This window comes from Eucyclogobius newberryi, unplaced genomic scaffold (assembly GCF_026437365.1).
Source record: "Eucyclogobius newberryi isolate DKJ021-1_F unplaced genomic scaffold, fEucNew1.0.hap1 SCAF_3, whole genome shotgun sequence".
Classification (NCBI taxonomy): domain Eukaryota; kingdom Metazoa; phylum Chordata; class Actinopteri; order Gobiiformes; family Gobiidae; genus Eucyclogobius; species Eucyclogobius newberryi.
This window is the reverse complement of record NW_027315945.1, coordinates 13,014,544-13,030,024: the sequence shown is the minus strand read 5'-3', so window position 1 is coordinate 13,030,024 and position 15,481 is coordinate 13,014,544. Positions and strand designations below refer to the sequence as shown.

Here is a 15,481-nt window from a genome sequence, read left to right as displayed (position 1 = left end):
TTAACTACAATAAAATTAACTAAATTAAAAATTATCAATCCAACTGATTTTCTAAACTAATAAAATCACAAACAAAAGAGAAGAGTGCAAAGAAAAAATCCTTTCAGTCATATGCGCAGCTAAACAAAACTGTTTTTAGCTTAGATTTGAACATTGTCAGAGTAGAAGCCTGTCTCACATCTTCAGGAAGACTGTTCCAGGTTTTAGCTGCATAAAACTGAAATGCAGATTCCCCATGTTTAGTCCTGACTCTGGCACCAGCAGGAGGCCGGTCCCTGAGGTCCTTAGAGTCCGAGATGGTTCATATGGCACTAACATATCCAAGATGTACTTTGGTGCTAGGCCATGGAGAGACTTGTACACATGCACAACCGAGGAGAACGTATTTCACAGTAACAGCAAAAGCAATTTAAAAAGCCCCCTTCCCTACCTGACACGTGGCAGAGTGATGTAACAAAGTTTTGATATGAAAGTCTTGCTAAACTTATACATGGTTTTTGAGATGTTTTAAATGTATAGGCTTGGATCAGTAGCATACCTTACAGTCGAAATATAGTTAAAAACAAAGTCTGACTGACTGCACTACAACTACCTGGAAAGTGGACAGAAGCCTGAGCCCAAATTAAATTAGTTTTTCAATTACGCTCATTTGCATTATGCAGCAAACCGGAAAACAAGCCAAAGTAAAAGTACAACTGGCCTAGGTGACATTGCCCTGCAGTTTCTCACTTTTATCAATAGGGAGAGCTGTTTGTTCCTAAAACAACCATTCAGCATGCGTTATTCCATGTTGAAATGTACAAAATGTTAAGGTCATTCTACTTGTATGAATCGCATTTTTATTCATTTGTTACTACTGTAAAAGAAAAGTACAAATTTGAGCAATGCGTAATCACAAAGCAGCAGGAATCTAGAGAGGAAGGTGAAAGATTTAACTTTACATGTCTCCATGGACACTCAGTTGCTAAGTGACAAGACAAATGAAATGAAACACTTTGTAATAACTACTGTTTAGGCTGTGTGAGGTTACTGTAGTTACTGCATGTTTTCATAAAGTTCCCTAAAACTCTGGATGAGAGTTGAAAATCCCCAGACCTTGAGCTTCCTCTCTTTGACAGCCTTCACGTTGACCTCTCTCCACATGTCCTCTCCCTCATCCTTCTTGTCCAGGTAGTAGCCTCGCACAGGGTCTCCCCCACTATGAGCAGGCGCCCTCCAGCCCACAACCATCTCTGAGCCGGTGCACAGAAGCAGAGCAATGGCAGACGGAGCAGATGGCACTCCTAGACCACACCAAAAGAGAATAAACTGTATATAAGAATACATTTTTGTAGATGAAACAAAAACTTTACATTGTAGAACCAATAGGGTGAATCTGCAAGTCATTGTACCAGTCCTATACCACGAATGTTCATGTTCATTATGCTATGTTTTTTTCAACCGATGCTTTATTTATTTTACCATGTGATCATACTACCTATGAAACGCTCATGACAGTTCATACTATCAATACCAGCAAAACTGAATATAAAGAGTAGTTTTTGTCTCAATCATTATATGGCTATTGATTTTTGGACACTTCAAACATCCATAATACGTGTGGAAAACGGTAAAATCTTGTTTGATCGACAGGAGACATTATTGAACCAACTGATATTGAGTGTAGCATCGTGTTCTCTGTGTATTTTTACAGTGAAAGCCATACTCACTAATGGCCGCTTTGACTGTGATGGGGGCCGACTGCTCTGAGTAGATGCTGTTCCCTGCTCTGCTCACAGACTTGACTCTGAACACATACTCTTTCCCAGTCTTGAGCCCATGCACAATGAAGCTGTAACAGATAACAGATTGAATTCAGTTACCATACAGATACAGTTGGGTATTAAGTAGGGCGACTTTTGGATACGACAAACACTGAAAGCCCCGTTACCTGGTCTTGGGATAGGGCTTGTTGTTGATGGTCTTCCAGTTCTGTTTGCCGGTCTCACAGCAGTACAGGTAGTAGCCCAGGATGCCCTCTTTGTCCTCGGGTTCCTGCCACTTGAGCTGCACGGAGGTGTCTGTGTCTCTGAGGGGCATGAGTGAGTGAGGAGGAGCGGGTTTAGCTAAAAAACAAAAGTGTATGCATATGACTGAGGGAATTTTGTCTGTATTTTACAATTTTTTACATAATTTTTTAACATAAATCTATAAATCTATATATATATATATATATATATATATATATATATATGTATATATATATATATATATATATATATATATATATATACATATACATATACATATACACACATATATATATATATATATATATATATAGTCTTTTGTTTTAATTGTTTAATTCCTTTTTTATTTTTTGGCAAAGCGTTTTTATAGTCGTAGAGTACATTGTGTAAAATACATTTTGATTGATTGATAGAAGTAATACAATCAGTGCACTTTATGACACAAACTGTATTTTTAGATGACAATGCAGTGTTTTCCATAAATCTAAAATAAGATGAACAATAAGAAGTTTGTATGTTCAAATTTACTTTTTCTTCTTATTGCTTTGCCTGTGGTGTTCCACAGTACGCATTTAATGTACATAATATGTACATTAAATGCGTACCATGGAGACAAGTGGTCCACGCCACCAGGCCATTACAGGTCTGTGGAGAGTTGTTTTTCAAGGTATTACGATTTAAGATTAGACAAGTATAAAGCCATACTGTGGAATATTCCAGACAAAGCAATACCATCACCATGGAGACAAGATGGCAGATCTTCCACAAGAAAAAGTTACATAGTGCAACTTACAAAAAAAATAGTAATAATATAAATAAACAATAATAATAATAATAAAAAATATAGCCGCAAGCGGCAATGATCGGCCCTCGCTACGCCGCCGCCACGCCGCAAGAGGAGGGGGCGCTAACGCGCCCCAATTGTCCTTTTATTACGCCTACTGCTGAATCTGTGACGCTGTCACATCTTCTCCCCTTTGTTTTACCATCAAAAAGCTATTTTATTTTGAATTCTTGGCAAAATGTGCAGCTTTGCCGCACAGACACCATGACTCTTTGAATAAAAATGTGGATAACTTTTGATGGTCCACCCCTGAAGATGAGTCTCACCAAATTTCAGGTTAATATGTCTAACGCCCTAAGAGTTTGTGAAAGTCTAAAGTGTTAACATGTTCTGGCGATTTCCCCATTGGAATAACATGGAAGGTTTCGGTCATCGTTACGGCAAAGCCATAACAATTATGACATGAGTCATTGACTTTTTTGATGGGGATGCCAAAATTGAGTTGTGTGTCAAATTTCATATAATTTCGCAAAACTAAATATTTAACCTCCATATAAAATCTGTAGGGGGCGCTGTGGCTTCAAATTAATTTATTTCACTTCAAGTAGGTTTAGGGCAAAGAGTTTAACAACTGATTCTAATTTGACGCAATTTGGACTTTATCTGCGCAAACGGCAGAAATGTTAAATTTGGGAGATTTCTGAAATTCTTGCTACAGTTTGCGGCTTCGCCGCTCAGAGACCGTGACAGGTATCAATGTAATTTGAATAACTTTTGATGTCCCACTCCTCAGTAGCATTTTCACCAAATTTCAGCTTTTTAGGGCCACCGCCCTGGGAGGAGTTCGTAAAAGTACCACGTTTGGAAAAACTCCGAAGTCATGTTTAGCCATTTTTGAACCAATATGGCCGACATTTGGTTGGGCGGACGGCGTTGCCGTAATAATATTTTTTACTTCTCTTGTCACCATCTACCTCTGCGCCAAATTTCATGATTCTACGATCAGATTTTTTTTGGGTCATTTCCCATCTCTCAATGCATTTTTGTACATTTGGGGGCGCTGACGCGCCAATTTTTTTATTTTAGAAAAGGGAAATAGCCAGAATGTAGAGAGGCACGATTTTTAGAGGTTTGCAATTTTTTGTGACTTTTTGTCAATGTTCACTGGGTGAAAAATAGGGGGGTTGGTCCCGAGAAGAAAGAAGAAAGAAGAAGAAAGAATTAAAGCCGCAAGCGGCATCCAACGGCCCTCGCGGGACGCCGGCCTTCCGACTCTGCGCTTTCGACTTGATAAAGATGGCGCCCTTATTGTGTTGAATTAAAAAAGAACTTGACAGACGGCGACACATTGGACATGGCCAATCCAGTGCAAATCAACACAAGTGTCAGTCAAATGTGCTGCTCCGCCGCACAGAGACCGTAGCACTTGGAGTAAAAATATGGATAACTTTTGATGCCGCGCTTGTGTAGATGATATTTCCCAAAGTAAAGCTTGATCGAGCTATTGCCCACGGAGGAGTTTGTTAAAGTGTAAAGCGTAAATGTGAACATTTCAAGGATTTGGCGTTTTCCCATTTGTGACAGTATATTTGCAGCTCCATGGCACAGAGACCGTACCACTTAATATCAAAATATGACAAATTTTTGATGCCCCGCTTGTGTAGATGATTTTCCCCAAATATGAGCTTGATCGGGCAATCGCCCTAGGAGGAGTTTGTTGAAGTTTGAAGCGTAAAAATGTGGTGATTTGAGCAATTCTACGATTTTCCCATAAGGATAACATGGGATGTTTCTGTCATCGCTACGGTTACGCCGTACAAAATATGACTTTGGCTGTCATACTTTTATGATCAGGATGGCAAATTAGAATTTAGTGCAAAATGTCATGTTATTTGGAAAAACTTTATTGTTTATAGGCCACTCTGAAGGCCAAATAGTCCAAATTCTGGGTAAAGTTTGTGGCTCCGTCGCACAGAAACCGTAAAAGTTATCCTTAAAATTTGGATAACTTTAGATGCCCCACATGTCTAGAGGACGTACACCGATTTTGAAGTCGGTGGGCAAAAAGCACTAGGAGGAGTTTGTTAAAGTGTGAAGCGTAAATGTGAACATTTCAAGGATTTGGCGTTTTTCCCATTTGTGACAGTATATTTGCAGCTCCACGGCACAGAGACCGTACCACTTAAAATCAAAATATGGATAACTTTTGATGCCCCGTTTCTGTAGATGATTTTCCCCAAATATGAGTTTGATCGGACAATCGCCCTAGGAGGAGTTTGTTAAAGTGTGAAGTGTAAAAATGTGGTGATTTGAGCGATTTTCCCATAAGGATAACATGGGATGTTTCTGTCATCGCTACGGTTACGCCGTACAAAATATGACTTTGGCTCTCATACTTGTATGATCAGGATGGCAAATTAGAATTTTGTGCAAAATATCATGTCATTTGGAAAAACTCTATTGTTTATAGGCCACTCTGAAGGCCAAATAGTCAGAATTCTGGGAAACGTTTGCGGCTCCGTCGCACAGAAACCGTAAAAGTTATCCTTAAAATTTTGATAACTTTAGATACACCACTTGTCTAGAGGACGTACACCGATTTTGAGGTTGGTGGGCAAAACGCACTAGGAGGACTTCGTTAAAGTGTAAAACATAAAAATGTGGTAATTTGAGAGATTTTGCGGTTTTCCCATAGGGATAACATGGAAGGTTTCTGTCATCGCTACGACTACGCCGTAAACATTTAGGCATTTTTGTAATTGGCTTTTGTGATCGGGACGGCAAAATAGAATTTTGGGTAAAGTTTAGACAATTTTGGTAAAACAAATTTTTGACCTTCAATGTTAATTTAAAGGTCACTCTGTAGGGGGCGCTATCGCGGCCATTTCAATTTTGTCATCCTAAACTGGTCCAAACTAGAAAGTTTAACAACTGATTCAAATTTGGTCATAATCGGACTGGTTTTGATCAAATGGGAGCAATTTTTAGATCTGCAATATTCCAAAATAAGTTGTCCAACTTTGCGGCTGCGCCGCACACAGACCGTTAAAGGTATCTCAAAAAATTGGATAACTTTAGATGCCCCACTTGTCCAGAGGACGTCCGCCGATTTTGAAGTCGGTGGGCAAAACGCCCTAGGAGGAGTTCGTCAAAGTTTGACGTGAACAAAATGGCTAACACAGCGTGTTTTCATTCTCAAAGGAAGATGGCGGCCATAGGGTAAGTCTGGGGGCGTGGCCACAATAATATATTTTTTTTGTCCTCACGAGAGGAATGCGTGTCCCGAATTTCGTAGCTTTACGCCAAAGTTGACCTCGGGGCGTCTCCCATAGGCGCAATGTATTTTGACTTTTGTCGGTGGCGCTGTCGCGCCATTTTTTAACGAAAAAAAAAATGGCCCAGAAAAAACAAAATTTTTCACCGATTCTGAATTTTGGGCAAAGTTTGGTGAGTTTTTGAGCATGTTCAGGGGGTCAAATTAGAGATCAAAGCGCTGAAGAAGAGCAAGAAAAATAATAATTAAAGCCGCAAGCGGCATCCAACGGCCCTCGCGGGCCGCCGGCCTTCCGACTCTGCTCTCTGCATTTTACAGAGTTGGCGCTAACGCAATTGTCTAAGAACTAAGACAGCGACACATTGGACATGTACAATCCTGTGCTTAACCAGTGCAAATGAACACAAATGTCGGTCGAATGTGCTGCTCCGCTGCACAGAGACCGTGACACTTGGAATAAAAATATGGATAACTTTTGATGCTCCGCTTGTGTAGATTATTTTCCCCAAATATGAGCTTGATCGAGCTATTGCCCACAGAGGAGTTCATTAAAGTGTGAAGCGTAAATGTGAACATTTCAAGGATTTGGCGTTTTTCCCATTTGTGACATATATTTGCTGCTCTACCGCACAGAGACCCTAGTACTTAAAATCAAAATATGCATAACTTTTGATGCCCCGCTTGTGTAGATGATTCTCCCCAAATATGAACTTGATCGGGTAATCGCCCTAGGAGGAGTTTGTTAAAGTGTGAAGTGTAAAAATGTGGTCATTTGAGAGATTTTGCGGTTTCCCCATAGGGATAACATGGAATGTTTCTGTCATCGCTACGGCTACGCTTTACCAAATATGACTTTGGCTCCCATACTTTTAATTTGGGGATGGCAAATGAGAATTGTGTGCAAAATGTCATGTCATTTGGAAAAACTCTTGTTTATAGGCCACTCTGAAGGCCAAATAGTCCAAATTCTGCGAAAAGTTTGCGGCTCAGCTGCAAAGAGACCGTAAATGTTATCCATAAAATTTGAATAACTTTAGATGCCCCACTTGTCTAGAGGAGGTACACCGATTTTGAGATTGGTGGGCCAAACGCACTAGGAGGAGTTTGTTAAAGTGTGAAGCGTAAATGTGAACATTTCAAGGATTTGGCGTTTTTCCCATTTATGACATATATTTGCAGCTCCACGCAGGGCCGGCCCAGCCTATAAGCGAACTAAGCAGCCGCGTAGGGCCCCGAGGCGTTAAAAGGGCCCCCAATCTGGCAACCCGTCTTATGAGAAGTGCAAGCGCAGCGTGCGCCACTAGTGTAGTAGCGCTGCTGGCGCGGCAGCGCACACAGCGGTAACATATAACGCACAAACCGCATTTATTTGTAATGACAATCTGGCAACCAAGGCACCAAACCTGCTCTGATTGGTCAACTTCATTGTGCGCGAGCAGAACGAGAGCAAAACATAAACACAACACAACGTGGTCCCTGCGTGGTCCTCATGTCCAGAAGAATATATCTCCTGGTGCCAAAAAACAAAAGAAGAAACTTCTTGACGATGTAAAGAAACTGCAAACTCAACAACACTCTCCAGGTTTTGAACTTCTCTTACAAAGAGACGGTTAATGCTGCTGTTTGAAACAACACGATTCTGTCACGTTAGTTCGCTCAGGCTGGAGGCGACGAGAGCTCTGCCCCGCGCACAATATGTGTCTGAATGAAAGATAATAAGATTAACATTTACACCAGCCCCGTAGTGTCAGCTGCAGGTGAGGCCGGGGAGGGGCGTCTATGCCCCAGGTCACTAAGAGGCGAAGATCCGGTCCAGACGAGCGCCGTCTCGTCCAGAACCTCTGACGTGAGACTTTGGAGTGAACAGTGTGCGGCCCCTGTCCCGGGCCCCTGTCCCGGGCCCCTGTGCAGCCTCAGTCAGAGATGAGCGGTTTGAGTTTGCGTCCCTCTCTCACATCACCATGTGTGAGATCAATCGTGACTCGTGATGTCTGTTTTAGTTTGACTTCTTAACGTGGAATGAGAGGAACGTAAAGGTGCAGGAGTCCAGTGTGTGGTGTTCTGATCAGAACAAACATTTATATTGTAATTAACTTTTAATAGAGCAATAAAACATTTCAATTTAAACAGCATCATTAGACTATTTGTTATAAATTATAATAAATTGATAGTGAAAAATAACCAGACATATTATGATTACGTCTGTTATAGAATAATACTATATATTTTTATACAAAAGTGGCAAAGTTGCAGAAACGCAGTCTCTTCACTATAGCGAGGTTTGGACCTTCACTTCTAGTTCTGTTCATTCTCTGGGAATAACATGTTTGCACTGTTTTATCAGTGTTAATTGTTAATCAAGCAATGCTTATGCCATTTGTTTAATTTAATATAACTTGTTTGTCACTTTGGCAAGAAGGAACAGTTGGGAGCTGTAAAAGATAAATTAGTAAAGTAACTATTACTTTTACATTTTCAGTTAAAATGAATCAATTTGACCATAATTATTTTTCATAGCCAATATTGAATACTACTACTGAATATACTAATGTATTAATTACTTTAGCCGGCTGGACCACATTAAAATGCACCAGAAGACCCAAAAAAGTCTGAAACCCCCCCCCCGTTCATTAATTTAAACTGCTAATGTGGCTGTCGACCCTTAACGCCCACAAATACACCCAAAAACATATCTGGGACGTGTGTTATTTGTACAGGGAGTAGAGGTGATGTCAGCGGAATACCAAGTTGCATTGTGGGATTTAAGTTAGCAATATTTGAGCTTGTGAGGTGTTGAGAATAAACTAACTGGCAAACGGATGCCCTGGAGTTTTGGTGCGCTTTGTTAGCGTGGAAGAAAATTCACATATGTGAATTGTTCACTGACAATGGCAATAAAACTGATTCTGATGACGTGATGAGGGGCCCCCAAAAATGTTTTCGCTTAGGGCCCCTGAAGGCTTGGGCCGGCCCTGGCTCCACGGCACAGAGACCGTAAAGTGTAAAACATAAAAATGTGGTAATTTGAGAGATTTTGTGGTTTTCCCATAGGGATAACATGGAAGGTTTCTGTCATCGCTACGACTACGTCGTAAAAATTTAGGCATTTTTGTGATTGGCTTTTGTGATCGGGACGGCAAAATAGAATTTTGGGTAAAGTTGAGACAATTTTGGTAAAACTAATTTTTGACCTTCAATGTTAATTTAAAGGTCACTCCGTAGGGGGCGCTATCGCGCCCATTTCAATTTTGTCAGCCTAAACTGGTCCAAACTAGAAAGTTTAACAACTGATTCAAATTTGGTCCTAATCGGACTGGTTTTGATCAAATGGGAGCAATTTTTAGATCTGCAATATCCCAAAATAAGTTGTCCAACTTAAATTGTCAAATTAGAGTTCAAAGCGCTGAAGAAGAACAAGAAAAATAAAAATAATAATATTTTTAGCAAAAACAATATAGCCGTTTCCACTATAACAACAAATTATACATCGTTTGAAAGCTCTAAGCCTTCCCGATGCCGCCATGGGGTGGAATCATCATTACGAGCGCTTACGCGCTCGTCACTCCCTTTCCCGTCGGGGTGCCCCACCCACTCCCCATAGACTTCCATTGATTTGAGCAGATACAAGCATGGCCCATGCCTGCGGCATGGATTCTCGCGTACGGGACGATGCCAGGAGTGATTTTGGAGGAATGCAGCGCTTCGCGCTGCTGTTGTCAACAATGGGTGAATGGGCTACGCCCATTCACCCATTGTTGACTATTTCTGTCATAGCAGGAGTAAGTATGCATGATCCATGCCTTCGGCATGGGCTAGTTCACTGTACTTGCCAGGGGCGACGGGGTACCAAACATGCGGGCGCAATAGGCCCTCCGCCCTGCTGGGGCTCGGGCCTAATAATATTCCGATGCGAAAACAATGTTTCCCATTTTCCAAATATCATAAACTATACATTTTCGGAAAGCGCTCGCGCTTTCCTACCTAATGGTGTGGGTCCCTGGTCACTGACGGGTACTTTCGTTAATTTTGAGTGGGCTCCGCCCACTTTGTGTTTTTGGCCCTCTATACAGTAATAATGTTCAATTTTTGCATTACATGCTTATATGCACGGAACATGCAAGAGATGGGGAACATATTCGTGAGCTACTTAGCGCAAATGAGTGCTTTATATGGGGATGACGACCGCCATCCCAATTTAAAGTGCTCATTTAGTGCGCACTTTTGCACGGGCTTCGCCCGTTTACAACGGTAAAGTTCCATTTTCCTACTACTAATTAGTATGCACGGGGCGTGCATGAGTGAAGGAGTGCGTTAGTGAGTGTTTGGAAGTGGGCGAGCGCTTCGCGCTTGATTTCGTGCGCACTATGTGCGCACTTTCGCAGCTGTGCTTCGCACGGCCTTACGAGGTTAATAGGCCTCTCGCCAGCTTGTGGCGCTCGGGCCTAACAATAATAATAATAATAATAATAATAAAAAAATAATAACAGTAAAATGATTTTCAAATAAGGGTTACTTGTGTTGCTCTAGTTTCTGAAGGAATTTGTCTGAAACAAAGTATTGTGCTCACCGTGTAAATAGCTACACTTAAATGTTATTCCCATTTAAGACTTGCCTGAGACAAAGGCACTGGCTGAGGTTGAGAGTTGTGCTGTGAAATGTAATTGACCTCTTACACACAGAGGCTAATGCACACACTGCAGGTAAGTCCACGCAGTCACCTTGTGGTTTTCCCAAGGATACAGGCGCGCTGGCAGCCGAGGGGTCACTGACTCCATACTTGTTGACAGCACGCACTCTGAAGCAGTGCTTCCTGCCCTTGACCAGGTCAAACACCGGGAAGCGAGGAGAGCTGACCACCATGTCCAGACTGGCCATCTCCCAACTGTTTGTGCCTGCCAATGACTGCGCCAAGAAAGACAAAGACATTAATTATACTTGAGGCTTATTAGGTAAAACCTCAATATTAAAAGATTCCGGTCAGATAAATATGTTTGTCTTCCGCATTTGGTTTGACTTTGTGAAGTCATTAGGTGGTAATCCAGCAAGTGCTCCTCCATAGTTTTAAAATACACACAACTTTACCACTCTCATACTGACCTTATATTTTAATGCAATGAATAAGTGTCCAAATAGTTGTTTAAAGTTGAATAATACAAATATAAACATAAGTCTTGAACCATTTTATTTTGTAGCATTCTTAACTTGTTTGTAAGATATAAACCACGGTACATACACAATCTTTAGTACCACATCTCCTGCCATAACCACAATACATTTACTAGAGCAGCATTTTGATGGAGATTTACTCTAAATTATAGATGATTTTGAAATAGGATGCTGAGGGGCAAAGGGATTATTATTTGAACGTTTCCTCCTTTATAAAGCCAAAAGAGAATCAGCAGACTCAGGCACTTTCTCATGTGCCACATTTGACACATTTGACACTTTTATTACCAATGCAATGTATGAAACACCAATAAAAATCGACTTCCTTTGGCAGTTTTTTAGATTATAAAGGGGGGTAGTTTGTGGCTGCGCTGAAACTGTAGTGAAATTGAGACTCAAAATAAATGTACAGCACATACAATACAGGTTATAGGGAAACGCTTTAATGGTGTTTTATTGTGTATGTAGCAGGGGTGGGCAATTATTTTCCTCCGAGGGCCATATTCGAATCAAGGCAAGTAGCAGAGGGCCGGCCCACGATCATTGGTGTGAAAAAAAAAAATAAAAAAAATTAAATATCAAATAAAATATCACTTTTCTGTCAAATATAGGCTATTGAATCTATTATTTAATTCATTTCACGTCATATTTATTAAGGATACAAGTGCAGACAGATGCCAAAGGGCAGAAAATATTACTTGGCATGTTTGGCAGGCCGGATAATAAAGACAAACGGGCCACATGTGGCCCGCGGGCCGCAGTTTGCCCACCCCAGCTCTATAGGCATTTGTAATTTAGAGTATCTCATCTAAAAATGAATAAATATGAAATGCATTTGATTCTCATGACCTTTGAAGTTCATATTTCAGTCTTCTTTCCAAAGTAGTTCTAAATGATGGCTGAGAAGACTGCCCCCTAAGGGTATAATCTGAATGTGGGCACTGACCCTCTCCACGTAGTAGGTGAGGGCCTCTCTTCCTCTGGGCTCCGGCTCGCTCCAGCTCAGCACTGCGTACGTGTCTGTCACCTCGCAGGCTCGCACGTCGGTCGGAGGTAAGGGAGATTTAACCTCACCTGGGCACCACAGACACACAGGCAGGAGAAGCAAAGTTCAAACACAAAGTCATCGCCTACGCGTCATGCATCAGAACTCTTGAAAGTAGTTGACATAAAAGCACTGCTCACCTCTGCGCATAGTACGTACAAAGTTTAAATAATGGCAGATAACTAAAGTGTAATGGTTTGAGTCAGCACCGTTCTGATGACAGTCTGGAGCAGTGTCCTTATGCTGTCTCATAAAGGGACATCTTTATGCTTATGCTTTAGCTTGGCATTAAACATATCTACCTCCATGAAGAGCAGGTGATGTTACAAACCCAAGTTACAGGCCAGATCTATGGGAAGGCAAGCCTGCTTTCAGAAAGAATGCATGTTATTCAATGTCCTTTGAGCTATAAACACCTGTATAAATGTAAGAAAGCCTAGTTTAAAGTCATATGGTGGGAGTTTTCTTGGTATTGTTTTGGCTTTTACCAGGATACAGAAAACAAGATACAACAGATAAGTAGGTGCAGGAAGGGGCAAATTTACATAAGTGCACTGTACAAGTTTAATTAGACTAAAACCAATATAAAAATGCATTCAAAGAGTTCTTTAAACTTGTTTACATTTCTAATGTGTCGTGTAAAGTGAGCTCTAGATGCAAATTGAGATTTTATTGTATGGATAAATTAGTTTGAAAGTAAAATGCAAAGTGTGTAGGATGATAGTTCTTTTAAATATAATTTTATACATACAAATACAAACTTGATTTACAGTACTAATATGTTATATTTTCAAGCACATTAAAGAACAAAGAATAATACAAGATAAGGACATCATACATAAAAGCCTAGACGCTGTATTTCTGCACATATTACAAGACCATAACATGTAGATGTGTTTTTGTTGTTTGTTTTGTCCAAAAAGATAATAGAATTGTGATTTAACAACCACTATTCAGTCTGTGTAAGAGCGTAGCACGATACAAAAGCCATTTTACCCTGAACTGCAGGAAAAAGAGGTCAGAAATCAGAATTCCCCAGAGGTGCATCTGTTGCAAGTTGCCTTTTAAAACACACATTCTGTTGTGTGTTATCTCTCTCACTGTAAGCGTTAAAAGCAGCGTTGCCAAGGTTATCGGGCCTCTTCACAGGCATTCACTGCAACATAGGCCATTGTGCATGTTCGCCAACACAATAGACTGTTCTGCCTGTGTCAAGTTTATAGAACACACAATGCAAACATAGCATGTAGTTAACTATAGAGGGTTCATATAATAAAAGTAATGAAAATATACACAACATGAAACAGGGGATGCTTTCTCACCTTCCAGCTCATCTTTGGTCACAGTGATCGTCCTTCCTCTGTCAACACTGACCACTAAGAAAGGGACATAAAAACCAGACCATCAGAGTAATGAAATTTTATGGGGCTCATGATAACAGTATTAGAGGTAATGTTAGAGGAGCAGCCAGTCACAAAGAGGAGAGGCAGAGCGATGGGGAGGGATGGAGATCAGGCTGGAGGCAAGTCAACCTTCTGCCTGTCCTTCATCTGCGTTTAATGGACCACAGCAGCAGACCATCTGTCCCCCCGTTATCACACATCGTCTGTATCTTCTAGCGTTACCTTCAACCATATTCTATTGAGATAAACACAAGTTCAGCTAAAATGGTCTGGGGCGACAGTGTTCAGTTGGTTAACTGGTGGTATTATAAAAGGTTGGCATTTCACCATAATTCATTTAATTGAATGGCAGCAGTGGCAACAGATGCCACCACTGTGGAGAATCATTATTTAGGCCACAATATAGTCTTAAAGCTGGGGTACCTGATTTTTAAACTCTGAAAGGAGGAAGTATGTATTTAAATTAAATCCGTCTAACTAGCTTTCTGAAACCCTTTGACCGATCACATGAATGCAGACATGGAACCGTGTGACACCATGTTTAGTTGCTGGGGAAATGTAGATATTTTCTTGTGTTTTTGGACTGTTTTATTGTTCATTAACATTGGACTGATATTAACAAAGCATTGCAAACTGTACTCCATTCGCATCCCACATGACTTCAGAATTAAAACCATATGGATAATGGAAACAATACCTACCTATCTATCTATCCATCTATCTGTCTATGAAAGATAGATATGTTTGGATGCCACACGTTTAATACCGTTAGAACAAACATCTGTGACTATCATCAAAAAATAGATGACACAAACTGAGATTAAAGAGAAAATTTGAAATTTGAAAATTTACAAACTGGGACCGATATGCCAGTCTTCATATTAAGGATGTTATGGCCCATTTGTGTATGTATATATGTACACTCTATGCCATGTGTCTTGTTTTGTTCCTGTTAATTTAAAAAGCAAAAAGGGGAAAAAATTAAACATGAAACAGGGCCACTCTCATCCCAATGTGAGACATAATGATGCACTTTCTTAAAAGTTGGGACTAGATTTATTTTAGTTTAGATGAAGATGAAATAGATGAAGGCTGAGTGTAGCGCACATATCATTGTCACACAGTTATGCTTTTAAAAACTCTTCTCTTTTGTTTGTGATTTTATTAGTTTAGACAATCAGTTGGATTGATAATTTTTAATTTAGTTAATTTCATTGTATTTCTGTTTCTGTAATTTCTTTGTGATTTGAGTGCATTTCTCCTGCTGTGTGAAGCACTTTGAATTGCCTTGTGTATGAAATGTGCTCTACAAATAAACTTGCCTTGCCTTGCCTTGCCTAAAAGCACTTTGTGGGGGAAAAATGCATAATTTACTCTAAAACTCTATACATAAAAGCTAAATTTGCCGTCATTTCAATTAAATCTGTACTCCAGAAAAGTAAACCTACATGCTGTAAAAGCACTTTTATCTTGCTGTTTGTGTCACATTAACTTTTCTTTATCAGTCAGAAAGCTTACTTCATAAAGCTGGTGATATGGTAACATATAATACAACTCCAATGAAAGAAAATTGTTTGGTCATGGTGTTGTATAATTGTATAATCGTGATATTGTGACATACTTATTTCAGAGCTTAAAATTCCTTCGTTACAGAGAAGTATTCGGATGTTGACGAAAGACAACACAACATGTTACGCTAACTTAAAGGTGTCCAAAAGTATCACAAAGACAGAATAAAAACAAGTGCCCTTTGGCCCTAAACATATCAAAAATAAATTATTCTGTGGCCATATCATCGAA

At 40.2% G+C, this 15,481-nt stretch overlaps 1 protein-coding gene across 1 annotated transcript in view; it reads right to left on the bottom strand.

Annotated features, from left to right (window-relative positions):
- myom3 (myomesin 3) overlaps window positions 1-15,481 on the bottom strand; it is a 51,647-nt gene that overhangs the window by 11,901 nt on the left and 24,265 nt on the right. Inside the window, exons 13-18 of the mRNA XM_072460265.1 lie at window positions 13,601-13,654; window positions 12,180-12,307; window positions 10,786-10,969; window positions 1,931-2,105; window positions 1,710-1,831; window positions 1,096-1,283 (exon numbers count right to left, since the gene is read on the bottom strand). Coding sequence (XP_072316366.1) covers window positions 1,096-1,283; window positions 1,710-1,831; window positions 1,931-2,105; window positions 10,786-10,969; window positions 12,180-12,307; window positions 13,601-13,654 — 851 coding nt within the window. The remainder of the gene's footprint in view (window positions 1-1,095; window positions 1,284-1,709; window positions 1,832-1,930; window positions 2,106-10,785; window positions 10,970-12,179; window positions 12,308-13,600; window positions 13,655-15,481) is intronic.